Source organism: Pimephales promelas, chromosome 14 (genome assembly GCF_988280905.1).
Source record: "Pimephales promelas chromosome 14, fPimPro1.hap1.1, whole genome shotgun sequence".
Taxonomy (NCBI): Eukaryota; Metazoa; Chordata; class Actinopteri; order Cypriniformes; family Leuciscidae; genus Pimephales; species Pimephales promelas.
In genome coordinates this window covers 6,949,736-6,977,326 of record NC_142782.1, presented here as the reverse complement: position 1 = coordinate 6,977,326, position 27,591 = coordinate 6,949,736, and the positions used below count along the sequence as shown (strand labels likewise).

Sequence of the window (27,591 nt, the reverse complement as noted above, 5' to 3'; positions counted from 1 at the left end):
GTAATGGAGCCTTTTATACATTGTCGTGTTTCTTCAGAAATAAATAATGGATAAATGGAGTCATTGGACGCCTCAGATGTAAAGTTATTCGCTGTCAAAGTGACGCCAAAATGAATGGGAGTCAATGGGATGCTAACAGCAGGTGATAGTACGCTACAATGGCGGCCCCCGGAGGCAGCTTCAGCTTCCGGCTGATGGATTACCAGCTCCCAAATCAATAATGACATGTGATAATGTCGGTACTACCTTATCAATTGGAGCCCGAATCTGATGCAGATGACCAAGTTGATCGCTCAACTTTGCCAGCGCGACTGGACCAGAACTTATCAGATTGGTAAGGGGGAATTTCATTGGGGGGATAATTACTGATTATAATTACTAATATCTTTTTAAGTTATGGGGTTGGGGGAACACCATGTAAACATAAAAACCATGTCTGCATTTGTAATCGTAGAAACGACAAACAAGCGTTACTCTCTACTGCTGTCTCTACTCTCTACTAGTGTTTGAATAGAGGGTATGCGTGTGACGTCACCGTCGGCCGGAGTGCCTGCAGTTACTGACAGTGAGTGGCAAAAATACAGAGCGGCTGTATTTGTTTTCAGCATGAATGCTGCGAAGAACAAACACAACACATATAGGGTGGGAAAGAGCTTTGCGATTGACTGTACAACTAGATTTGACAAAAAACCGGAGGTATATTTTTACAGACTGCTATAGAAAGAGGAGCAAATGGATCGCTGCAATTCACAGAAACAACTGGACTTATCAAGCAGTTATCATTTTGTGTCAATATGCTGAGTTTAGGTGTAAAACCATACCCATATATATTTGTATTGTTATATATATTAACAACTCATCAATTAAATATGTATCATTGCATATTCTGCATTATTGGATGTTTTTTTTACTAAACACTAACCAAAAAAAAAAACAAAAAAAAACTATAAAGTTTTAGGGCTGGACGATATGATGATATATATAGGCTATATATAACACTGATTTTCACCCGGATTTAGACCTACCCATATTGTATTTATAAAAAGCGTTCACACAGAGCCGGCCCGAGGCATAAGCGACCTAGCGGCCGCTTAAGGCCCCCTGGCCACCAGGGGGCCCCCTAATCGGGGTTATTTTTTATTTTTATTTTTTTTAGATTACTTAAACAAGTGACATAAATCAATGAATGAATGAATATGACTGAATGAATCATTCAAGACAACAAAACTCTGATTTAAAGGTGGAATACCTAAGATTTTTGCATTAAAATATCCCAAAATCACAAGGCCAGTGTTATACATTTAGTAAAGATGATAACTCACAATATTCCATATGTTTCAAACAATATTTAAATCGCGAGAAAATTGAGATTTTAACCAAGGAAACGGGACGTGTGAGCAGGGGTGAGCTGGGAGTCGCGAGTCAATCACGTCATATCCGCTCACCTCGGTTTCCGCTCGTACTACGTGTAGTCCTGGACAAATGCGGTAGTTGTGCGTTAGCGTCTATCAAACGACAGCTTGTTTCGCGCATTTGTTATGGAATGGAGCACAATTGTTCTTTTCTCAGAATGTGAACTGTTGGCTGTAAAGGGGGTCGCACACCGGACGAGAAGCGCCGCGTCACGTTTAGGACTTTCTCATCAGTGTATGGCCAGGAATATTGTTATGTTTAATGACAGAAAATGAAGATAATGTCTGTTCTATGTCTGTTCTATGCTATGATTGTACTGTACAATTAAATACAATCGTTGCTGAGTCTGCATTCTGAAAACTTTACCTCAGATCATCCGTTAACTGAATGAATTGAGAATCTCACCTGAAAAATCTAATAACATCAGCAATTGTCATTCAAGCAGCTGATTTCTGTAAATCACTGCAAAACTAAATGCATATTGCAGCATAGGGCGAAGTCAAGATCCATTAGCAACGGTTTGAGACAAAAATAATTACAATTTTATATAAAACTGTGTAAATGGCGCTCTGTGGCGCAGCAGGATTTTGAACACGGTCCTGATTGAGGCGTTGCTGGGCGCCGCGGACAGACGCCGAATGGCGCCGCCGGTATGTGTACACTTATAGATAATAATGTGTTCGAATAATTATGTGGTGCGGCGCTGCAGCTTCTCGTCCGGTGTGCGACCCCCTTAACGTTAATTTTGTGAAACTGTAGCTGTGGTTGAATACTTACACGACATGAAAAGATGTGTCAAATGTACATTAAATTGATTTTTTATTTTTATAAAGTTACCAAGGAGGACCAGCCACGTCAAATCCTTGCAAGAGACCTGCCCCTTCAAACCCTCTCCACCATAGCTTCATCCAGTGACTCGTACAGTAACTAATTTACTTTTAAACCTGACTTTTCTTGCGCGGTTATTTCAGTTTAATGAAAAACAAGCATGTCATTAAACGCAACGTTTATAGAAATCGAACTTTACCTCATGCATGACAACTAATTTTCGATTCCCGTCTGACTGATTTATCCACGGTGGAGTTGAAAACAACAGTTCCCATCATTCCGCGTTTCTCCACATCGTCATCAAGCAAAGCCATTGTTGTTGTTTTGAATGTAGCGCCCTCTAGCGGCATCTAAATCTTAGGTATTGCAGCTTTAATGATCAATATACCTGCCTTCAAGTTACAACTGCTGCTGTGTCTGCCAGCGTTTAAGTCATGCGCATAATCCTCTAGCCACCTCGCGCGTGCATAACAATTTGTCAAGTCACATTTATTTAAATAGCGCTTTTCACAATACAGATTGTATCAAAGCAGCTTCACAGTGATAACATGAAAGTAGTACAACACAGATAAATAATATTGCTAAACACTAAATAACCCCAACTGAGCAAGCCAAAAGCAAGGAGACAGTGGCAAGGAACCAAAACTCCATCGGATTGGATGGAGAAGGATTTGTGCGCAACTGCGTCTAGTCACGGTATCGGTATTGGAGAAAACAGCCCGCAGGGGAACTTAACCTTCAAGGTGTAAGGGTAGCAGTTTGAATAAATAATAAACATAGCAGTTTGAACTCTTCTCCACTATATTATACCACACATTATACCCACACCTACCAAGTGCGCAGTCTGCACACGACCCATCTACGGTAAGCCCCGAGGGGAAAAATACATTGCATACACACATACAACGAGCGCCAGAACATCATTACCGGTATTATAGTAACAGACTTTGTTGGATTATGTCATGTAAAATCTAACAAAGTCTGTTAGGATAATAATAATAATAATAATAAAGCTTTTGAGGACAGTTACACTGTATTGAGACAGATGAGAAATAGTAGGCCAAATATTTTTTGGTTTTCAACAATAGCTCTTTTGTTTCTCAGTTTTGTCATAATTTTAGCAAATAATTTCTTTTATATGTTTTGAGACAGTTTTAAGACTGTTAAAACTTTTTTTTATTTAAGTAGGCATCTATTTTTTTTATTAAGTATTAATTTTGTTGTAGCCTAATCCATAACCTATGTGTATTCATTTATAATGTATCATTATTGCGTGACATTTGTGTCAATAATCGTCAAACACAGGTGACTCCGCGTCGTGGAGGGGCCCCCAAATCAAATTCTGCTTAGGGCCCCCAAAAGGCTCGGGCCGGCTCTGCGTTCACAGGCAAATTTGCTTTATGTTTAGGTCTATTTCGCTTTTATTTCCCCGGTGTCGAAATCAGGCAAACATTAAATGTCATGCAACACGATTCCTGGCTGCATGTCAATATCCATGGATCACTGGATCTTTAGTAAGTTGTAAGGAACACTATATTGAGTCCAACATTTTAAATTGATAAAATTGATCGTTTTAGTCGCATTTAGTCGATCGTTTTAGTCGCATCTTTTGCCACTCAGTCAGGCTGAGGCAGGCTGCATTCCCTCTATAGTCAGCCTGCAAGTATGTTTTCATGTTTTAAGAATTTGCTACTGTGTCTGTGAATCAGAAGTGCCAGAAGTGTCAGAATGCAAAGATCGGATTGCACCAATTTCAAAATCAGCCTTTGTGCACAGCCAGCCAGGTTCTGGAAACAGTCGAATGTTTTCGCTTGTACTGTTCTGTGTTGTAAAAGCTTGTAAAGCTTAACCACTGTTTCCTAATTGTGTCCTCTTTTGGAAGGCCAGACTAAGTAGTTCGGCTTTCGCAACAAAAAGCGTCTCCACGACATGGCGGCAACAATAGTACAGTGAGAATACAAGTTACGCCTTCTTTCTTTGCGTATACATTTGGCCGGTATTATGAAACTCTGCCCACACATACTGACCCTAACTTTTACAAAGAATATCTCTTTAGGTTTGAGACTTTGAGCTTTGTAACTCTGCAGATCTTATACATGCCCAAACAGCTACATAACACACTAAAGAAAAAGGAAAACAAGAAATCGCATCATATGACCCCTTTCAAATTAAAAAGGAAGGTTTCTTCTATATTTATTTGCCACTTTGTTTCCATCGACATGTTTAGATGTGAGTGCTTATTAAAGGTGTTTACACAACAACTAAAAACGGGAACGTTTTTCTTTTGCCTTTCTGAAAACGATCCCCGTTCACACGGGTCCGCGAAAAGCACTAAAAACGCTGCATTACGCATTACAGGCCAGTAGTTGCCGAAGTCACTTCTACGTTATAGACGGAACACACAATACACATGCGCATGACGTCACCGTTTTCAAAAGTTTTTAAAAGTTTGCATATTCAGGCCCTCAAAACTCCATTGTTGTGTAAATGAATGGTCAAAACGCATAAAGAATTTTAGTTGAAAACTGTGTAGTGTAAACGTCCCCCTCAGTCTAAGACGCTAAAACGTACCTCTCCCACGGCATTCACGACAGGTAAGTGTCGAAGCCCCATGGTCCTGAACAGATTGAATACTTGGGAGACGCGTGTATTTGGAGAGACTGTATTCGGACAGGGGTTCATGTAAGGAGTCACATCCTGCAAAAAAAAAGAACAAAGAAAAACCAAATTAGGCTAATTGTGTCTGAGAGAGACCACTGAACAAACTGTCATCACTGCATGGCTCACTTTACAACAAGAGCTCTTCAACGTTTCCAATTAACACCAATTAATAGTCATTATGCACACCAACACAGATTATGTATAACTGATATACAGCAGTTTATGGACTGCTGTGAGTCACAGCTTTCCCTGATGAGTTTTATAGGTCAGAGGACTTGCCACAATCATGCGTGGATTGAGAAGGGCCAGGTCGAGATCGTGGATGTCAGGGAATCGTGGGTAGTCCTCAGTCATCTCTGAATGAGAGAGCCGTGGCTGTGAGGCGCTCTACAGAGTGGATGAAGAGAGAGAGATAGGTTGGTTGACATGTTCATAGCACTATAGACTCCTTTTGCGCCGACATCACAGTTACGTCACGGCTCTAGCTGGAGGCAAAACAAAGTGAAAACTGGAGGCGGCCAATACAAACCAGCACAGATTCGGCTACATAATAAGGAGCTTAAATTACTTTTATTATTATTAAATGTCATCTTATTGTGTTTGGTGCAAGTATCAGTGAAAAATGAATATGCTGTATCTGGACTTTTTATTTCTAGAAAATATTCACATGATTAAAATCGCACCGTAATGTCACTCTTTATATTGTCGTCTTCTCTGCCCTGGCTCGGCAGAACTGCGGATCGTACACACAAGTCTTGTTGTACAGGACCATTCAGCACATAGTTATAGGCATCTAAAGATTTGCATGCCCTCAGTTTCTCTTTACGATCAGTTTCTCTATAAGGTAGGTGTAGAAGGTCACCCACCTGAGGCAACGTACGTTAATCCTGTCAGATCGTCCATGCATTGAGTGAGTGTGTGAAGGCTACGGGTCGGCCAATCTGGTTCTGTCCGTTAAAATTAACTTTTGAAAATAACAATCGTCCTGGACAGTGAATGACCTTACATATTAAGATGAAATCTGATTTTCTCCAGTCATTGTTAAAAAACAAGCTAATAAAACTTGCTAACTAGCGTTAGTGAAGCGGCCAGAGGGATCGTTCTGCCTCCACTTAAGCTCCGCCCACATAAAAACGTCACCATGTTTACCAACTGAAAAGGGGTCTATACGAATCAACCAGATACTGTACAAGTTAAACAAGGGCAAAGGCAAAAAGTATCAAAGTTCCTAACTTTGTTTGCTGCTAATTCCACTAAAGGGAGTTATAAACTCCCTTAAAAAAAAGTAGTTAGTATGAAAATAACATACTTCAAAAATATACTCAAGTGTGAACTGAATGTAATGTTTCCTTATTGGTTAATTGGAAATAAATTAAAATATATTATAGTTAAAATTTTTATTAAATACAATTAGTTTTTTGACAAGTAGAACTAAAGTACTTCATTAATCCCCATTTCTTAATTCATCATTAAATATATGGTTATAGTGTACTGGCAAGCAATTCTGGTAAAATAAAAAACAGTAATGCCATTTCTATTGAAAAATAAATGTCATGCATTTAAATTATTTAGTTACACATTTGTATTTGTAATTATGAATTTGCAATATTTAAAATATATTAGATGTACTAATGAATAAAATCATAACTACTTTACATGTGCATAACAAAAGTACAATGATTTAAAATGTACTTAAACTTTTCATTTGACATAATATCAAAGTGAAGTTCAGAAAATGAATTGTGTGAAAGTCATGAAAGAGTATTCTCTTTAAGGACACTTAAGTGGCCTTTTTTATTTTATTGACATAATATCTACATGTACCGCTAAGTTTTTAAAAACTATTTTGCTATTAGAACAGGTTTTCATGCTTGAACATTCAAAAAACATTTACATTGTTGCAGCGCCTTTCTTCCCAGTCTTTCAGTAATTGTATAGTTCGGGTCTCTATGAAGCCCCTCCTTCCAAATAGGGCAATGTGCCCTGGTTAGTTGGTTGGCAGGACCAGTGTGTTGTGATTGGTCAACCACTTTCAGATTCTTTGGGAAATGTCATGCCCCTTACCATAACTGAGTTCCAACTTATTACTATCACAACTCAACTCGGCCTCGCCCCTTTATTTTACATATGCCTTGTGCATAAATTATTTAAAGGGGTGATGAACTGAGAAATCAAATTTTCCTTGAGCTTTTGACATCCAAGAGGTCATCATATTATAAGAATATCCTGTAAGTTTCAGAACTGAAAACGTCCTTGTTAGTCCAATAAAAGCTTTTATTCGCTTCAAAGCGACTCGTTTTTCAATGTGGGGAACTATGACGTCAAAGAGGATAAAACACCACCCCCGCAGAAGAAGATCAACACCTTCTTCAACACTGCCGGTTTAGCCCCGCCCACCGATTCGCGCATTACACATATAGCTAAAGAACATTAGCTAGCTTGTGATGATAAACCAGATCGAGCTACCGAGCAATACAGAATATTGTGCAGTGCCTGGTTGTGCAAGACAGTCGCTGCATAAGCTTCCTGTGGATTCCAATAGGACTGCATGGATAAACTTTATTTTTAATGACGTTCCAGCTGATGAGGGTAAAACACGTTCGCTTCATTTCACTGAGGATTGTTTTGTCAACAAGACTGGATTTGCAGACCGATTAAGAGTAAAGAACGGTGCTGTGCCGTCTATATTGGATCTGACAGGAATGGTGCAACACACGAACTCTGGGTCAAACATGTATGGGCGAATCATTCCGGTTAACATTGGACGTTTTCAAAACAATTTCACCCACGTGCACCGACCGGAACCGGCGACGAGCGAGTTGAAACTCATTATAATATGCAAAACTGTTATCCACTCACAGCACTGGGCGTTTACTTCCAAGTCTTCAGTGCGAGACGCCCATAAAAACTGAGCATTTTTGAGCTAGGCTCAAAACTAGGGTAGAAAATAGCTTATTACTTATTAATTTTGATGATTCTGAATGCAATAACCAAGCGAATGTCATAAGTTGACCTCAGACAACAATATAATAAATTTAAAAGCCAGTTCATGACCGCTTTAAAGGGTCCTATTATGCTTTTTATCTTTTTCCAACTTTAGTTAATCTGTAATGTTGCTGTTGAGCATAAAAGACAATGCATTTTTTTCAGAGCTTTAAGTCAAATGTTTAAATAATCTCGGCCCACTGAATACGCCAAAAAAATAAATAAATAAGGGTGGACGAGGCCTGGATGAGCTGCATTATTGAAGACAGTGCTGTCGCTATGTCAAAGAGATGCTGTTTTTTCCACCCCGTTTCCTAAGGCTGACCAACTTGTTTAAGGCTGACTGGATACATTTTAAACACTGTTAACCCCAATCACAACACACTTGGCCAACTAATAACTGCACATTTCCTATTTAGGAAGGAGGCGCTTCATCGAAACCGGAAATATACGGCACGTTCGAGCTAGGGAGAGAGGTACGGAGGGGTATTGCATTCACTTGAAGAAAAAAATCTACTCTGTTTTTCTGAATTAATGAGTTAATTTTTCATGAGAATTTTTTTTGCTGTTTTTCTGAATTAATAAGTTAATTTTTCGTGAGAAAAAAATGTTTTTGCTCTGTTTTTCTGAATTAACACATTAACACACTTTTTTTCTAATGAAAAATTAACTCATTAATTCATAAAAACAGAGCAAAATATTTTTTTTCTCATGAAAAATTAACTCGTTAATTCAGAAAAACAGAGCAAAAACTTTTTTTCTCATGAAAAATTAACTCATTAATTCAGAAAAACAGAGCAAATTTTTTTTTTTCATGAAAAATGAACTCGTTAATTCAGAAAAACAGAGTAGATTTTTTTTTTCTTCAAGTGAATGCAATACGTCTCTGTAGAGAGGAGCTATACAAATGTAAAATATGTGAAAAATAATGTGCTTTTTGAACAACCAAGAATGAAAGCATATGCAAGTACACACCAAAACAGCATCATAAAACATTGTGAAAGAGCATTACAGGACCCCTTTAAATGAGGAATATTGTGATGTTTTTGTTCCCAGAAGAAACCTCAATGCTACCATGGAGACATTTCAGAGAGTTCGGAAACTGTGCTTACTGATATAGAGAATAACTCTTTTTGCATTGGATTTGTGCTTTCTAACTTTGCATACCTTTTTAATGCTGAAACAGCAACATTAAACACTAAGAAAAAGCTTAAAAAATGTACAAAAAAAGAAAAAAAAGATAAGACCCCTTTAATGAGAGTGGTTAATAATAATATTCTTCCCTGATTATGCTGCCTTGATTAGCCAAATGGTGGAGAAAGCTATAAAGTTAATAAAATATTATTAAAAAAAACAAGAACAATTATTAATAAACACCATAAATTAAAATTTAATTTTAATGTGCGCTTTCAAGTAATTATAAGGCACACACATAAGGGGACTACAGGGATGATTTGACCGTCTCAAAGAATGATGAGAGTAATATGCAGAAAATCGAGGTGGGAAATGAAGGCAAGAGACAGGAAGAGAGAAGAATCAAGGAGAAGGGAAACGGGAGGAAGCGTTTGAATGACACTGACCGACTGGTTTTCAGCATAGCAGACCCCGCGGATCAGCAAGTTGACGAGCTGTGAACGCAGGATGAGCCCGTGAAAGGTGAGCGGGCGGAACCTCTCCTCCATGGTCCACTCCTCACTGGGAGACTGGTCCGGGTAAAGGTTTGGGTACGGCACATGCCTGCCAACATCAACAACACACAGCGGTCTCATGTAAAGGGCTCATGTGGAAAAATAGATTGCCTTGGCTCTTTTTAAATAAAAGGCGCAATACTGTCACAGCTCCTACCCAGTAGACCAATATCATTAATTAAAAATAAACAGCAAAACATTCAATGAAAAATAGCAGCGTATTAAAGGTTCAGCATTTTCCAAAGTTCACTTTGAAATTAATTTTTGGTATGTTTTAGCTTACCTCAAGGGCATCCAAGATGTAGGTGTCTTTGTTTCCGCAGTAGTTTCAATTTTGATATTTTTTAGGTCAAACCGTTCTTGTCTGTCAGTCATATAATGGAGGTCTATGGTCACCACCTCAAAGAGCATGCACAGAGAAGTCCAAATTTAACATGACTCGTAAACGTAAGTACACATTGATGGCCTAAGACACGAAACGAGCGGTTTGTGTGAGAAAACGAACAGTCGAGCGGTTTGTGTGAGAAAGCGGACAGTATTTATATAGTTTTTATCTCTTGTAACCACAGCCGTTATAAATACTGTTCGTTTTCTCACACAAACCGCTCGTTTCGTGTCTTAGGCCATCCATGTGTACTTACATTTACGAGTCATTAAATCATGTTTAATTTGGACTTCTCTGTGCATGCTCTTTGAGGTGGTGACCATAGACCTGCATTATATGACTGACAAACAAGAACAGTTTGACCTAAAAATATCAAAATTTAAACTACTGTGGAAACAAAGACAACTACATCTTGGATGCCCTTGAGGTAAGCTAAAACATACCAAAAAATTAATTTCAAAGTGAACTGACCCTTTAACATATGATCCTTTTGACATATAATAGAGGATTTAAAAGAACATGAGCAAAAAAAAAAAAAAGTTAAAATCCAAGTGTAAAAGAGAGGACTGAAGTGTTAACAATATATGCATGCAAAGTACTGTTATATGAATTCATCTTGTTTCAATGCTCAATGTTCTCATAATAATATGCTTTTCACTTGGAACAGGGTGATAATAATTCTGGAGGTAAAAGGTCAAAGTTCATCCAACTGACCTCCTCTCAAGCATCTGCTGAAGCATGTCCTGCCCTTCCTCCGCCGGCTCCACAACAACCTGCTCATCACACACATTGCGTAGCTCACTCGACGGGTATGATTTCATCGACTGACACCTCCGTCTCTGCTCCCCCGCACGCGTCAACACACTGGTTTTCTGAAGGAGCAGAAACAACAAGAGTAAACAGGCTTTTAAAATTAATTAGTAATCATAAACTAACAATACAGCATTTATGTTAATTTCTACACATGCTTATTGCTAATACATTTTTACACAACTTTTTTTTGTTTTAAAACAACTTTAAAAATGATGTTAATCTATTACTGTTTATATTGTAGGACTTGATCTACCCATCGAATTTAAGTTGGATTTTAAGTGGATACATATTTTAGAAGTGGATAAAGTTCAAATATATTAATTCATTAATTCATCAACAATCAGAATATTATCCAGTTTCTAGTAATGACAATGAATAGTATACAATAACATTGATTAGTTTCATAATGAAGTCGTGCTCTGAGTCAAAGCAGAGTTTTCTCAGTCGTTTTCATCGACTCATTTCATGTTGATCAAACACTGGTTCTCTGATGCATAGACTTTAAAATAGCCATTAAATGCTAAATTTAACCAGTCATAGTCTGTTCATCTTTCCACACACTACTATTAGTTTGTTTTGTGTAGTTTGTTTTACTATTACTATTAAACTACATATTAGTTAGTCATATTACATTTTACTAATTATTATAAACTACTATTAGTTTGTTTTGTGTAAAATAAGTGCATCAAGTGTATAAGTGTAAAATTAGCCAAGTTGGCTAAACTGGCACATTTACGTAAGCGTTTATTAATGTGCACGGTCCCTGTAACTTTAAACTGATTAAATAAAAAATCTCATTTTACCATAAATGCTTGTCAGTATATAAGTAATGATGAATTAATAAACTAAGACGTACTGTAAAATGGTTGTCTTTTCTTTATCTTTTGTATCACAATCAGTGGTGTGTGTAATGCAGCTACTTTCTCGGGTAAAAAGTAGTGTAACGCGCTACTACTGAAAATCTGGTAACGAAATGTAGTTTCTTTTTCAATTCGGCGAAACGTTACTTTTCCCAGGGGCAGATTTGACAGCGATCTCCGTCATTTGACAGATTTGACAGCGATCGCCATCTCACAGAGAGAAATGCACATAATTAGAGAGTAACCTATTTCTTTACGTTTTGAATTCTTTTGTTTAAAGACATTTCAAGCTTTCTATATATAGATATATTTATCATGCCTGTAAAGCATACGCTGAGTTTCGGTTAATTAATGATGAGGTGCGCTCCAGTTCACGCGCAACAAGTGACCGCGCCGGCGCCTCCATGTCATTATTATATTGTCTGCTATATTTGCTTCTTATTTATTAAATCCAGGCAATTGGTTGATAAAAATAAAATAAAATAAAATTAATATACAATTTATACAAAACAAAATTCACTTCAAAGGAATGCTTTTCAAAACAAAACTTAATGAAGTGGTCCCACTCAATGTCTCCTGATATATTGCTCATCCATCTTACTCATGCTGTTCATTTTTCATAATCAACATAGATGGGAAAAATAACAAATATGAAACTAAATGTGCTTATTTAATGGCTACAACACGTATACTATAGTAGGCCTAGACTCTATTAGCACAAATTGCTCGCATTCATTTAATTCTGAATTTTGCACTGATAAGTTGAAAGGCATTTGTTTACATGCATAGTAAAACATATCTGCAGCATTTATCAAGTTCACAGATAATTGTGCATGCATTTATTAATCATTATGATACTAAAATCATAATAAAGTAGGCTATATTATGTACAAAAAATGCGTTTAATTACACGTTAAGCATTTTCCTCCCATAGAAAACCATTATAAGAGGAACGCTTAATTTGGCTTAATGCAGATAAGAATGTCCCCTTATTATGTCGATAATATTATTATTTTCTTCACCATGAATACAGCCTGAATATAATTGCTTCCAGAAATTATTTTTGGGGGGTGTTGATGGGATGCTTCGGTCTTTCTTGGGGTGTTTATTTCTAGCCCCTCCCTAGCACCACCCATGCATATGCCTATCCAATAACGGGCATTTCTTCATAAATATTAAAAATTTTGATAAATGCATTATGCATTTATGGCATTATATGGCATTTAGCATAGTAGAACTTTATGTAGGCCTACACATTTAGGAACAGATAGTGTGTTCAGCCCAAACTAAGTCAAGCAACGAGAAAGGTAAAAAGTTACTTTCCATATGGGGTAACTAAGTAAAGTTGCGGATTACTTTTTTAAAGAAGTACCGAGTTACACTACTTTTTTCCGACAACATATATCGACAACATAAGCATTCTTGTTTGGGGCATCAATTTAATAATTTTAATAAATAGTCATTTACACTATGTTATTACTGCATCCTGTTAGTATCTGCCACTATTTATATGTTAATAGCATCTAACAACTATTTGCTCTTATCGCAAAGAAATGTACATTTGTATATATGTATTTTGCAAAGAAAACCAAAGATTTAAGCAAGTTACAGGCTTTTTAGCAGGTAATTCATTGTGTTGTGCAGTTTGTATGAATTGTTTCAGGAAATACATTTACTGGTTTGCAAATGCCAAGGATGATTTAAGAAATGTGCCAAAGCATCTGAGAAAAACTGTATAAGTTAAAGTAAAAAAAAAACAAAAAAACAAACAAACATAAAACACCCCCTAGTCTCTGTAATAATTCGATCCCTAATTATGATTCCTTCCTTCAATATAGTCTATTTTATCATCCGGCAGGCAAAAAGTCACTTCAACTCTATCAAACAAAGCTCATTTGTGTGTTACTGAGCGAGATGTAAAACCAGTAGACCATTTGCACCATCTTGTGGTCAAAACACTGTAGATAAATACTGGTACAAATGTTGTGATGTACCTTGAATTTGATATTGTTGCTTATGAGGATATTTCCCTTCATAAACTCCTTCTCGTTATCTCTGTTCTCGGTGACGACGGGGAAGGCGTGATAGACTGTGGTCCTCAGGATGCTGACCAGAGACTGAATACGGGTGTGAGGATACACGTACGTCAGGTTGGGCTCCATGATGTCACTGGCTGTCAATCTAACAGGGAGATGGGGATTAATTAAAAAACAAACAAGACAAATTATGAAGGGAAATATGAATTTATGCATGCATTAATTTATTCACAAATGATTTTTTAGAAACAGCTAAGGATTTACACAAAGTTTGAGAAATAAATGTAGTATTTGAATGAATGAACGAACCAACCAAGGATTTTAAGCAAAGAATGAGGTAAACTAAAGATTTGAATGAATAACTGAATTAATTAATGAATTTTAAGAAAGGAGATAAGGATTTTAAGCAGCGAGTGAATACATTTTTTTTAAGAGATTTCACTTTTCTTAAAGATTAGACTTTTTTTTTTTTTTACATGAAATCAACCTTATAACCTCAAAAACACCCTAACTTAAGATTTTAAGCAATGACTGAATTCATGAATTTCAAGAAATGAGAAGGATTTTAAGCATTGAATGAGTGCAATGAATGAATGATTGAATGAAGTGGCGCCAAAAGCATTTAGACGCATCATCTACGAACATCATTGCATTACAAAATAGCATATTTTTTTCTACAACTTGGATTATTTGACAAATAATGTTATGAAATGAGATTTTTAAGTGTGCCTTAAAAGTTCAAATTCTTGGAGTCTCTGTGATCCTCGATAATAAAAAGCCACTGCGACATGTGTAATATAAAAGGTCTCACTTGTCCATCTCGACTTCTGTTTCCCACTCTAGCAGCGGGACTCCTTTCAGGTGAATGTGAATATCATATATGCCCTTATTAAAGAAATCTCCTGTCCATTTGGCCACCTGACAAAAACAATGGTAGTTAGACATCACTGAAGAGAAGAATGAAACATTATATGTGATATATTATATATTTTTACCATATTAAATTTTAATTATGTCTGATAGTTGAAAAGTCACACAAGCGGTCCAAATAATAGTATTTATCATCACACAAATTAACTCGATGATGATTTCCTATAAGACAAAAAAACCCCCCACCAAATTCAGATTTCAGTTTTCCTACCATCAGTGTAATCATAATGGGAAGTCCGTAGGTGATCTCATTGGTCGATTCAATTAAGATTACCGTCAGGCTGATAGTCATTCTAACCACGCCTCCTAGAAAGGCAGCTGCTCCAATCAAGGCAAAGGTCCCCGAATAGATTTGCATGTGGAAGTTTCTGCAATTACACAGTAAAACAACATTTTACATTTATGCAAAATGAATAAGATGTGTTAAATACATGTGTCCTGGTCCAAAAAGGTGACCTGGGTAGTTCTTAGGACACTAAACAGAAATGAATCTTACATTTTGAGGACATTAGCCAGCAGGCGTCCAAGTGAAGCTCCGCAGAGAAGAGATGGGACAAACAGACCACTGGGGACGGACACACCATATGTCCAACAGCTCAAAAAGAAATAAAGCACGAAAAACAGCGAGAGGGTGACCGGACTGAAGGTAGCTGTGAACAAAGCCAGAACAAATGAGAAAGAAAGACAGAGAGAGGGTTAGAAAATTGAGTTTAGTATAGTCATACAGTATATACATCTCAGGAAACTTCAAATTGATTTCTATAGACCACAATATTATAGAGGTGAGGGCTGGATGTTTAATGAAAATTTGGATTGTAACATTTATGAAAACAAGATAGAACTTTTATTGTGCCACAAACCGTTTCACAATGAGGCTCTAATAAGTGGCTTTTAGTACTATGTACTTACATTGAAATTAATAGTTTGTTACAATGGACTTATTGTGTACTTACATGTTTTTACATTGTACTTATATTTTAAAATTCCAGCATGTAATTACAGCCATAATTACTTTATGTAATTACATTAGTAATTACACAGTTGACCCTCCCCTCACACCTTAACCTACCCTTAAACCGACCCATACCACCACACCTGTCCCTAACCTTACCCGTATCACATCTCAATAGCAGCAAAAGTGTTTTACAATACAACAGGAACACAATAATACATTGTACTTATTGTTCAATGTAAGTACATAGTACTTAAAGCCACTTAATATAAAGTGGGACCCTTTTGGGTCTTTCTACTTTTTTAACAGCAGTGTGATTTCACCCTCGCTGAATGTTTAGTAGTTTTTAGTAGGTGTGGAAATGCACAACAGTTCATTATTTTGGTCTCATTTATTTTAATATAATTTATTTAAAATATTCACTACCATTGAAAAGTTTTAGATCGGTAAGTCTCTTCTGCTAACCAAGGCTGCATTTATTTGATCCAAAATACAGCAAAAACAGTAATATTATGACATGTTATTTAAAATAACTTTTATATTTAAATATATTTTAAAATGTAATTCATTGAATTTGAATTTTCAGCATCATTACTCAGAAAATCATTCTAATATGCGGATTAGTCTTCCACCACCAGTCAGTCTCATCGTGGAGGTGGTCAAACTCAAAAGTTTGGGGAAAATAAGATTAAAGATAAATATATAATTACTTTTATTGAGCAAGGAGGCATTAAAATAATGATCAATAAATCTTTATTAAATTGAAGACTGGAGTAATGGCTTGGCATCAAAGGAATAAATTACATTTGAAAATATGTTAAAATATATATATATATTTTTTTAATAATATTTCACAATATTACTGTTTCTGCTGTATTTTTTTTTTTACCAAATAAATGAATCCTTGGAGAGCAAACGAGTCTTCAAAAACATAAAAAAAAAAAAAAAAAAATCAGAATTATTCCAAACTTTTGATCTGTAGTGGATTGTTAAAGGGACACTCCATCCATTTGCATTAAGCTTTCCATTGTTAGAAACCCAGATATACTATTGAATGGTTGTACAACACTCTCTCATTTTCCCCTGAGAAGAGAGAAATCCTCTATTTACCTTTTTCACTTCCTCCTACAATGACGCAAAAAACGTCATTTTACGTCATTGTAGGAGAAAGTGTAAGAGCCCCCCCCTCTTACACTTCCTCCTACAATGACGTAAAATAACGATTTTTGCGTCATAGATTTCTGCAAAGAATACAAGCACTAGAACCAACCCTTTCAAACCCGCCCATAGGGGGTTGGGCTTAATGCGCTAACAGATCTATCACAGATCAGTGCCAGTGCGTCTGATTTCACAGGCAGAAACTTCTTGAAAATATGGATGAAGGTACTGAATACGCAGAGGGATGCATTATGGAGGATTGGGATTACACATAGTGTCATCTATCTTTTTTGGAAGCTAAGCTAGCAGGCTTTTGTTCTGTGGAGAAAGCCGCGTAGTAACTGTAGGGGTTATCATCCTCTTTTTCCCAGACATGTCCGGCCGTCGATGTCCGGGATTCAGCTTTTGCTTTCTGCAGTCGCCATTCATTGTTTACATGCACAGCATGTGTTTAAATCTAACTGAATTCATTCTGATTGGTGAATCTGAATATATAGTGTTTACATGAACGCTAAACAAGTGATCGGTTGATGTGCATTTTAACATTGCTAAGAAAATTCCCGCTCCTCCTTGAGAGATACGAGACCGGTGCGTCTCGTGGCCTCCTAGGGCAGCGAAGCAAGTGCATTCTGGGAGTTGTTGTCTTTCATCCGCATAAGCCAAAAATACATTTTCTGGCTTTGTCAGTCTAGAAAGCTCTAAATTCAAAAATGATTTCACATTTCTTCTACATAAATTACCCATTTAAAATTAGGGTTGGGAATCGTGAGAAATTTTCCGGTTCCGGTTCCGATTCCGGTTCCGCCAAACGATTCCGGTTCCGGTTCCCATTCAATTAAAAATATTAGTAAGAGAAAAATCCACAATCCTTTTTGTGTTTATTTCTTATAGTACTTGACAAATTAGTTTAACAGACTGGTAATGTAAACAAACTCAAAATATTATTAAGCAATCTTTGCAAAAAAAAAAACAAATTATATATATATATATATATATATATAAAGGAAATTAAAAAATTCTGCATTCTCTATAATAATTTAGACCTCTCCTTTATTGTATCTCCAACAGTGAAGAATACCCTCTCAGAAGGAGTAGAATATGCTTTAACACACATATGTGTGTAGAACAGATTATTTTTTAAAACGGTTTGAATGATTGATTCATTAAGACTTTACTTATTTCATTACTGGATAAATCGGCGCTCTAACAGTGCATGCGTCTTGCGGAAGAACATTGTTGCCGGAGCTACTTCTCTCTGTTTATGTCCATGACGAGTCACGCAGGCATTGGGCTACTCCGCAGCAGCTGCGATCCGCCGGCCAGTCTAAACAAGAAGTCCGAGTATTAACGCTTATTACAGGCTTTATGTAGTGATTCAAGATAAGACAAAAACACGGTTTGAAAAAAAAACATTATGATGCACTCGCTCATTGTATATATTTTGTAAAATCTGAACACAAAAAATATACGGACTGCATCTGTTTTGACCACTACCGTCAATGTTTACTCAAACTATAATCTCACTAATTCTGTAACGGAAATCATTTGAATATGTGAAACAAATAAATATTGAGACTGTGTGATTGTAAAGCAGTTTCATATCGACAACTGCTCTCTCTCTCTCAGCGCAAACAGATTTGAATGTAGGCTAGAGAGTGACTCGGCGGTCGGCGCGCGCAGCGTGCGTGTGTCTGTGTGTGACAAATGCAGCGCGTGTGAGAGCAAATCGCAACTTCAGTGGTGAAGTTTTTGTCATTTAGGAATAAGACGGCGTCTTCTACTCCCAGCACTTCGCCCACATGATGATATCGCATCGGCATCAGAACCGTTTTCGGAACCGAAACTTAGGAATTTTGCACGGTTCCGGTATTTTTTCAAAAACACAACCGGTTCTGAAAAAGAACCGGTTCTCGGTTCCCAACCCTATTTAAAATACACATTCATCTTTCCAGGGGTGGAGTGACCCTTTATAGGGCACCCATTACGCAAAATTCACATTTACATGGTGTTTGAACATAAATGTGTGTTAGCAGTGTGTGAGCAAAACCACCCTAGAATGTTTTTTTTACAATCTCAATAAATCATATTCACCTGTCTCAGAATGAGCTGTTCTAAGATTCAGCTCTTTGTGACATAGAATTGAGCAAGGGGTTTGATTGACAGTGTGGTTGTGGCCTAGACCCCGCCCTCGGTGATCTGTACACCATCCTCCATTGTTTCAACGACAGCCAGTAATGTCTCCTAGAATCATAAGTGTTCTGTTGTGGGATGGGATGTAATAATGACATACATAGTAGTTTTCACTTATTTCCGACATCAGAGCCACAGAAAACACAGTGGATGTATTGTATTTTAGAAGTTTAAGTGGCGCTTTTCCTTCGTAAATAAGTTTATGTTTGAGCGAATCATTTTCTGACTGACTGTTTTGTGGACGAGGGTCAATTGAAAGCAGGTCTTGCTTCAAAGTTAATCCTCAACTGTCGATCGTCGTCTACGGTTTGCAATCCACCGTCACCTCTCCAGTAACAGTAAGTGTATTTTATGATTTTTGAGCAAATAGTAATTTTAGTCGATGTCAGGCAATTCCAATTCAAAAGCAAATGCGTCTAAAGTTGTTGTCGTCGTCGTAGGATGTATGTGTATTTAATTTAAACCTTGTTTGTATAGTGTGTGTTGCAACACGTTTATAAATATATATATTTTAAAGATATTGTTTTAAAAACTGCATATATTTGTTGTTCTGTAAGTTAGCCATCTTCACACATTTGCCACAGAAGCACCTGTATGACAAGTAAACATGACGCAACAGGTCCCTCGCATAAATGTAATTTCGCTTGTACGTAGCAAACTTTATCACAGTATGTGTTTGTAGTTTCAAAAAATTGCGCCAACGTTAGTCTGTGTCTGTGTTTTGCACCTCCATAATTGCAAAGGGGACGCGATTACAACTCTATAAACATATATGTATCAAATAACCATACCGAGACGTACTGGTCCATTCTCATTTGTGTTTATTCTTCCGAAATCTCTTCGTCATCTGGGTCTGATCAGAGACTATTTATATATAGTCCGATTCAAACATGTACGGCTGAATGACATACAAAACAGCTGGTCTCTCACTCTCTCTCCATGGCTCTGACTCTCAGCCATTCTGCTTAGACCGACTGCCATAGGTATGCAAGTGACGCCCTCATCCAAAGGCAGGGCGGGGATATGCAGCTCATTTGCACTTAAGGTCGTATGCACCAAAACAGCACTTTTTAAAACAGGCCCCAAAAATGACATGTTGAAAAATTGAAAATGAAATGAAAAATTTTAAAATGGTTTTAATAAATTAACTATGGTTTATTTTGTGCTGAAACTTCACAAATACATTCTGGGGACACCCAAAACCAATATTACATCTTGTAAAAAGGGGCATAAAAGGTGCCCTTTAATAAGTCATTGAGTAATCGTAATATTGACCAAAAGATTATTTATGCAAATGTGCAGTCCTAAAATAGGTTGAGGTGGAGTAAATGACATACATATCAAATTTTGGGTAAATTGGGGAAGTACATTCAAAATAGCAAACCATGCTGTGACTAAAAAACAAACAAACAAAAAAAACACCTAACCTAAACACAGTACATTGCTGCATGTACGTTTCTTACCATTCTGGTGGAAGAGCTGATGGATTGCCACCTCTTGAGGGTTGAAGAACAGAGTCGCCATGTCATTATATGTGTTGTTGTAGCAGAAGAATCGTCGTATGGTTGAGTTCACCTCCTCATTTACAGAACCCTACAAAACACAAACCATAATATCACCAACAGTCTGATTCGTACTGCACACGAAAAAGGACAGCTTTTTAGAAATTAGAAGTTGTAATCTCATAAAAATAAACTGAACTGTGGACCTGGGGTGTGTTGCAACTTGCAATAAGTTGGTAATAAGTTGGGGGTTGCAACAAAGCTAAACAACGGTGTTTTCCGAAACCACAGTTCCATCAAACATTCGCAAACAGCAACACAAACGTGCGTGGTTCTAACTATAGCTATCAAGCTATGGTTAGAAGCAGAGTTTCCTGTTAAAATGACATGTGGACTTAAATAGATCATGCTATTTGGGAACAACATCAAGCTAACATTCAATACATTCTATATCTTTCATCCCATTTAAAGGGATAGGCCATACATGTGTACTTACATTTACGAGTCATTCAAATGTTTAATCTGGACTTCTCTGTACATTAACCGTCAAAGATATTTCTAGTTTGCGGGAGTCCCACGAATCGTTTTATTCTCCCGCAATCCGCACACACAGAGTGAATGCATTACCGCTCGCGCTCGGCCATCAGATGCGGTCTGGTGCGTTGGGAGTGCAATTCTCTAGATCAAAGAATCTAAGCTCTAATGATCATGTTAACTATGTCTGAATTTCCACCACGTCTGTTTTCGAATCAACTGTTGAAATGTAGATTAGGCTACTGTCGGCGGTGTGTCTCCCTCCAAGCAATTTACTAGTGTTGCCATAGGGACGCTTCGGCTTTTGCCACCCGGAAGAACGTCTATTGTTGTTGTGACGTCATCGTGAATTGTTGTATTAAGATGCAAATCTTGCATAGTGTGCATTTTTTGCATTAAATAATATCTAACACTAAAATATGTTTTTGAACTCAAGCTGAAAGCTTGTGTCCGCTGCTATCAGTGTCATGTATACATAGTGTCGCTTGTGGTGGTGCGCGCGCTCTTCAATCTATCGCGGTTGTGGAGACTCTCTATTCATTCCGGTGAAATCACAAAATAAAATGCACAAAAGCGTGTCCCTGCTTGATATAGACTGTAACCACTGACAAACATTTTCAGTTTGAGAGAGAGAGAGAGAAAAAACTTAAAACCTGTAAACTCTGACACGATTGGCAAAAGATCTACCACTAGACCGTTAAAAAACTCAAACAAAACTTGCGGATTGATGCATTTATTTACGGGTTGAGCAGAGAGGCTCATTCTCTTTTCCTTTTCCTAGTCTCATTCAATTGCGTCTTCTTTGCTTTTTCCATCATCGAGGATCACGTCTGAAATGCGCGCAAGTGTCTTCGTGCTTCATGTTGTGGTTAATGTGTGTGACGTCGTTGCCGTAAAGCATGTTGTGATTCTTGCGAGATTTGTCGGGGGCGCTCCTCTCAAACTTGCATTGCTGTTTTTTCCAGCAGTGTGTGTGTGTCCCAAGCTTTACTACCAGGATGATTCACCCTACCAAAATCACCCTACCAAAATGACTTTAAAGCTGTTATATTAAGATACAATTCTTGCATAGTGTGCCTTTAATATAATGTGGGACCAAAGAAGCTAAGAAAAATAGAGTTAGAAGAGAGAAAAATAATGAAGTTATAAGAGAGAAATGAAGCTGGTCTTAGTCTGACCTGTGTCGATGTGTTGTTATTTATGGTGGAGACTAAATCTCGGCACTCCCCCAGAGTCACTGAAGCCATGAAGATCACTAGTGTGGTCACCATACACACCAATAGACTCTCCAACACCCTGCCAATAAAAGAAACATAAAATATTGCCATATGTACAAGTGAGAACGCTACTCTCTTCATACCTGGTTAGTTCAATTCTAAAGTTTCATTCAATACTCGGGCACCTGATGAATCTTGCTTTGGGATGAACGTTTCTCATGCGGTATTTTGCCAGCCGTTTGTTGATGCAGTTGAACAGCGCGCCGAGCAGACCTCCTGCCACCCCCATTAATACAAAAAACGCCAAATCTACTGCCGTCCACAAATGACATGACTTATCTCCATCTGTGCACTAAAGATAGCAAAGAAAAACAAACAAACCTGCTTGAGTTTGCTTTCAATGATTCATTGATCATTTTATGTCAACAGGAAACTGCATTCGCAAGTAATCAGCAAGCTTAAGGTCAAATTTACCCTCAAGAGCATCATAGCATTTTTGACTTAATATTAAAATTACTGCATTAACTATTATTTATCTTTTAATTAAAAAAAAAAAGCTGCATTACCTATAACATTAGGCTCAATCAAATAGCATTCTGGATTCTAACTTTTTTTAAACTAAACAGGTGAAAAGGACATTACAATTTTATTAAATATAATAATTTTTTTTTTAAACTGTAAACTAATTATTCACAGTAAGAATGTGCAATAACTCTTAAATGCATAACGTGGGTCTTTTTAAAAAATTTAAAAAAATTATAAGAATATCTTTTTGCAAATTAATTTGTTTGTGAGAAGTGTATAGGGTTGCTGTTAGTGACCCGAGGTATGTAATAGTGTAAGTATATATTTTTTGGCGTAACAGTAATTGAATCTCTGATGACTCAATAAATGCAATTCACTGTTTATTCTTAAGGGTTAAGAATGTAATAGGCCAAATAAATATTTAAACGTAGGGGAGTAACGATATCCTCATATCATGATTCGATACATATCACGATACTGAACTCACGATGCGATATTATGGAGATACTCCAAGACATATGATAAAAGGTTAACAAAAAAATTTACCATTGATTAAAACTTTGATATTACATTGTGGGTGTAAATGAATATGCTTGGATTTGGTGCTTGTAACCCAAGCCAAGGACAATGGTGACACCAGAATAACAATATTCATGATTCTGAACCTGAAAATACAGAATTATTGTATATGAATATGCTTGCACTCTGTCACTGACTAGATACATAAGAAAAAAAAAATTTACTGACATTTGACATTTGAGGAACCACAAATATTCCCATATTGCATCATTATACAGTAGTTTAATGTAGTACTGACACTAAAACTCTGAAACCTGGCATTTTTTTCCTCACACAGTAATTTTGATTTTGAGTGAACTATATACATATTGTCACTATCCACGATACGTATTGTTGCATTTTTGCATTATGATATATTGTGGCACGATATATTGTTACACCCCTATTTAAACGTAAAAGAGGACATGAAAGGATTTGGTTCTTTTAAATCTTACTACCATATTATCACCTAACCCAGGGGTTCTCAACTCCAGTCCTCGCGACCCACTGCTTTGCATATTGTGTATGTCTCCCTTACTTAACACACCTGATTCAGATCCTCAGCTCGTTAAGACAGAGGCCCTGTCCCAATATCCGCACTTGCGCCCTTGTGCCCCTCAATGCGCGTTCTCGCTAAGGGGTGCAAGACCGTAGGGTGTCCCAATCCTCTAATAGTGTTCTCCAGGGGTGATCAAAAGGGCACTTAATGCACCCTTTTCGTAAGTGCGCATCAGACCTCACTTTGCTATAGGATATTACCCAGAATCCTTGTAGGGGAGAACGGTTGCTATGGTGCTGTTCGGGAGCGGAAACTCCGAAGATAAAGGATGCTGGTGTGGTGAAGAATTTTTCAAAAATATTTCACGAAATGTAGTTTTAAGAGTTTTTCAGTCGAGAATATAGTTGTTTAAAGCTCAAATCTGTGGTTTATTTATAAAAAATAGCGCCTATTTTAAAAAATTAATCTGACGTTCGGAGTTCCAGGTAAGGGCGGCGGGTGCTCAGCGCTCATGTACCCCGCCTGCAACAGCCTTGCCCCGGCTAGTCATTCTTGCGTTTCCCGCGGGCTCTGTGTCTAGTGGTTAAACATGAGCTATAAATCGGCTTGTGTATATCAGACGGGCGATCTTTGGTCTCATTATTCTATGATTTGTTCCCTGGAAAATCGTTTTGGCTGAGGGGAAAAGTGAAGTTTCATAACTATATTTAGGCTATTTAACTGTAACGTTGAAACGTTTGACTGAATCTTTTAACTTGCCTTATTTGTTGACTTATATAGCTTCTTATACTTATACTACTTATACTTTTTAAGCTTATACTTTAATAATGGCTATTCTTGGTCAATAAAATAAAAAGAGACAAGGTTGTGTCATTTTATTTTATACAGCCTATGTTAGACTATTTTAATCTATAGCCTATACAAAATATATCACCAACACGTCATGTTTTTTTTTGTTTTTGTTTCTTTTTTTTCATGTATGGGAATTTCATATATCAATTTCCATAATAACAATTAACATTGCATTTCGAATCTCTGTGAATATGGTAAGGCAGTATAAACTCAGGTAAACCTCAATCACATTTTATCTTAGCCAAAAACTGTTTTAATATTAATAGCATTAACAGAAAGGTTGCTGGGTAAGAGTTAAAAAAAAAAGTAGCTTTTTGAGGTGTGCAAAACTGTCCCAATTCTGCTCTTCACAGCTTCGGGCCCTTGCGCTCTTTCTCCGCTAAGTGCACTTTCAACAAGTGTCCACTTCGAGGAAGGCCTTAGGGCTCAAGTGAGTATTGGGACAGGGCCAGACTCTACGGCTATCCTAACAAGCTGAGGATCTGAATCAGGTGTGTTAAGTAAGGGAGACATACACAATATGCAGAGCAGTGGGTCGCGAGGACTGGAGTTGAGAACCCCTGACCTAACCTACATCAACACAATAAAAATGCATATAATAAAGGGGACTTAATGTTTTCATTCTGTAGTTCTTCACCTTGAACTCTCCAAAGTTGAGCAGGCCAGGGAGCTGGAATGATCCCCATTTATTGAAGTTGATCCCAGAACGAAAGAAGTTGAGTGTAAAAGTGGCAGACATGGAGCAGAACAACTAAAAGACAGAAGAGAGACAGGTACAGGGAATTATAATGGATTAAGGTCAAGTAGCACTTTGAGCACAAACCAAAAATACATGACCAAAACCAAAGTCCTTTTAGTCAAGTCATGCCACTCGGCCGCCATCTTGGCAACGCCTCCGGGCAGCTATTTCGGACCAACAAGACCAGGCTCCAATCTAAATGATGGGCACTTTCACTGGTCACTGGGACATAAAAACTGCTTGTATAGAAACAAAAAACAGTAAAATATGATAAAAATCACTGAAAAAGTTTGATGACTTTGCCCCAAAATAAGGTTTAAAATGCCTTTTCCCCCACAGGTTATACTTTTACTGCGCATGCACAAAGATTCTCTCGCTCTCTGTCTTTGGTGATACGGGTTTTCCCAATATAGTTGTATTAAGGATTGAGGAAGTGGCATGTCTCTATAGTCTCTGCCAAAACCCAACAAACATCAACATACCACTTTCCATGTGAGAGCCTGGTTCCAGAAGGATGACCCCTCCTCCAGACTAAAGAGTGTGCCCCCTATGGGTGCCCCGAAGGCAGCCGCAACTCCGGCTGCTGCACCCGCCGACACAAAATCCCTTTTGTCCCTTAACACAACATAACATAAATCAAAAAAAAAATTAGGGCACTTTTGATATCCCAGTTATTAATACACAGTCAGTCTTATTGAGCACATTTAAGCAGTGCACATTATTCTAAAGATGCAATATATATATTATGTTATTTTTTTTATAAATATATTATGTATTAATTATAATAAAATAATATCATACAACAGTTATATTATAAAGATAAAAGGCTAACACTTTACAATAAGGCCTAATTAACATTAATAACATTCGCTTAATATTAGTTAATGCAATAATAATTCTCATTCTTACTTCATGTTAACAAATGAAACCTTATTGTAAAGAGTAACCAAAAAAAGTATTTTTTTTTTTTAAAAAGCTACTCATGATATTGGATCATGTTAACAAAAACACTATTTCCGTAAACTAGCTTTAAAGGGTTAGTACACCCAAAAATGAAAATTCTGTCAGTATTTACTCTCCCTCATGTTGTTCCAACCCCGTAAGATCTTCGTTCATCTTCGGAACACAAATTAAGATATTTTTGATGAAGTCTTAGAGCTGGATCACTCCTGCATACTAGTCTATAGGCTTCTGAGGGATTGAAACGTCCTCGAAAAGACATTGTTAAAATAGTCAGTGACTACAGTGGCTCAATCTTAAGTTTATCAAACAACGAGATACGCAAAAAAACAACAAAAATAATGACTTTATTTCAACTATTCATTTACTTCTCTCTCTGCCTCGAGTCAGGTTACTAGTTTAATAGTGTAAGCTTCTGTTGTTGTACGTCACACGCATCACACACATGACCAGCGTCGGCCAATAGTGAGCCTACGTGTAACGTAGCTCTACGCTATCACACTACGTTAACTGACTAGAGGCCCATAGAGAAGGAAGTTGAGAATAGAACTAGAGAACTAGAGAATAGTTAAAATAAAGTCGTTATTTTTGTTTGTTTTTGCGCACAAAAAGTATTCTCGTCGCTTGATAAAGTTAAGATTGGGCCACTGAGTCACTTGCACTATTTTAACGATGTCTTTAATAACTTTGAGGCCAGCAAGTTTCAATTCCTCAAGAAGCCTATGGACTAGTATGCAGGAGTGATCCAGCTCTCAGATTTCATCAAAAATATCTTAATTTGTGTTCCGAAGACGAACGAAAGTCTTACAGGGTTGGAACAACATGAAGAAAAAAGAGTAAATACTGACAGAATTTCCATTTTTGGGTGAACTAACCCTTTAAATATTGATACATTTTGCATTTCACTCAATTATCACTGGATACAATGTTCTATACTGCATTTTCACATAGAAATATACCACATTACAGAGGTAAAGGGTAGCAGCCAGTGGAGTTAAATGCTGTTTTACATTCATTTTGCACTATGTAATAAATGATTTAGTGTTTGGTGTGATGCATTACTTACCTGTCACTGCGGAAATATGGGAAGTGAAAGCGAATCTTCTTGAAGGTGATGCTCTGAAACTAAGCAGACATACAAACACGCATTCAAAATATTTAACTTCGAATGTGGCAGGAAAGATGACGCATAAATTACTTACCAGGTAACATTCAGATCACAAAATCATCAACCATCTAAAGTATCGTAGGGCTGAGCGAATAGGGGTAGAACTCTTTACTGCCCTAGTACTTCAGAAATGATATC

The 27,591-nt window shown here is 37.2% G+C and overlaps 1 protein-coding gene across 1 annotated transcript in view; it reads right to left on the bottom strand.

Moving 5' to 3' along the window:
* clcn6 (Cl-/H+ antiporter 6) overlaps window positions 1–27,591 on the bottom strand; it is a 37,238-nt gene that overhangs the window by 2,538 nt on the left and 7,109 nt on the right. The window contains exons 9-22 of the mRNA XM_039687119.2: window positions 27,352–27,410; window positions 25,808–25,940; window positions 25,224–25,337; window positions 22,338–22,504; window positions 22,114–22,231; window positions 20,363–20,492; window positions 15,096–15,249; window positions 14,811–14,967; window positions 14,481–14,587; window positions 13,628–13,814; window positions 10,675–10,832; window positions 9,468–9,624; window positions 5,182–5,289; window positions 4,813–4,938 (exon numbers count right to left, since the gene is read on the bottom strand). Of these exons, the coding sequence (XP_039543053.2) occupies window positions 4,813–4,938; window positions 5,182–5,289; window positions 9,468–9,624; window positions 10,675–10,832; window positions 13,628–13,814; window positions 14,481–14,587; window positions 14,811–14,967; window positions 15,096–15,249; window positions 20,363–20,492; window positions 22,114–22,231; window positions 22,338–22,504; window positions 25,224–25,337; window positions 25,808–25,940; window positions 27,352–27,410 (1,875 nt within the window). The remainder of the gene's footprint in view (window positions 1–4,812; window positions 4,939–5,181; window positions 5,290–9,467; window positions 9,625–10,674; window positions 10,833–13,627; window positions 13,815–14,480; window positions 14,588–14,810; window positions 14,968–15,095; window positions 15,250–20,362; window positions 20,493–22,113; window positions 22,232–22,337; window positions 22,505–25,223; window positions 25,338–25,807; window positions 25,941–27,351; window positions 27,411–27,591) is intronic.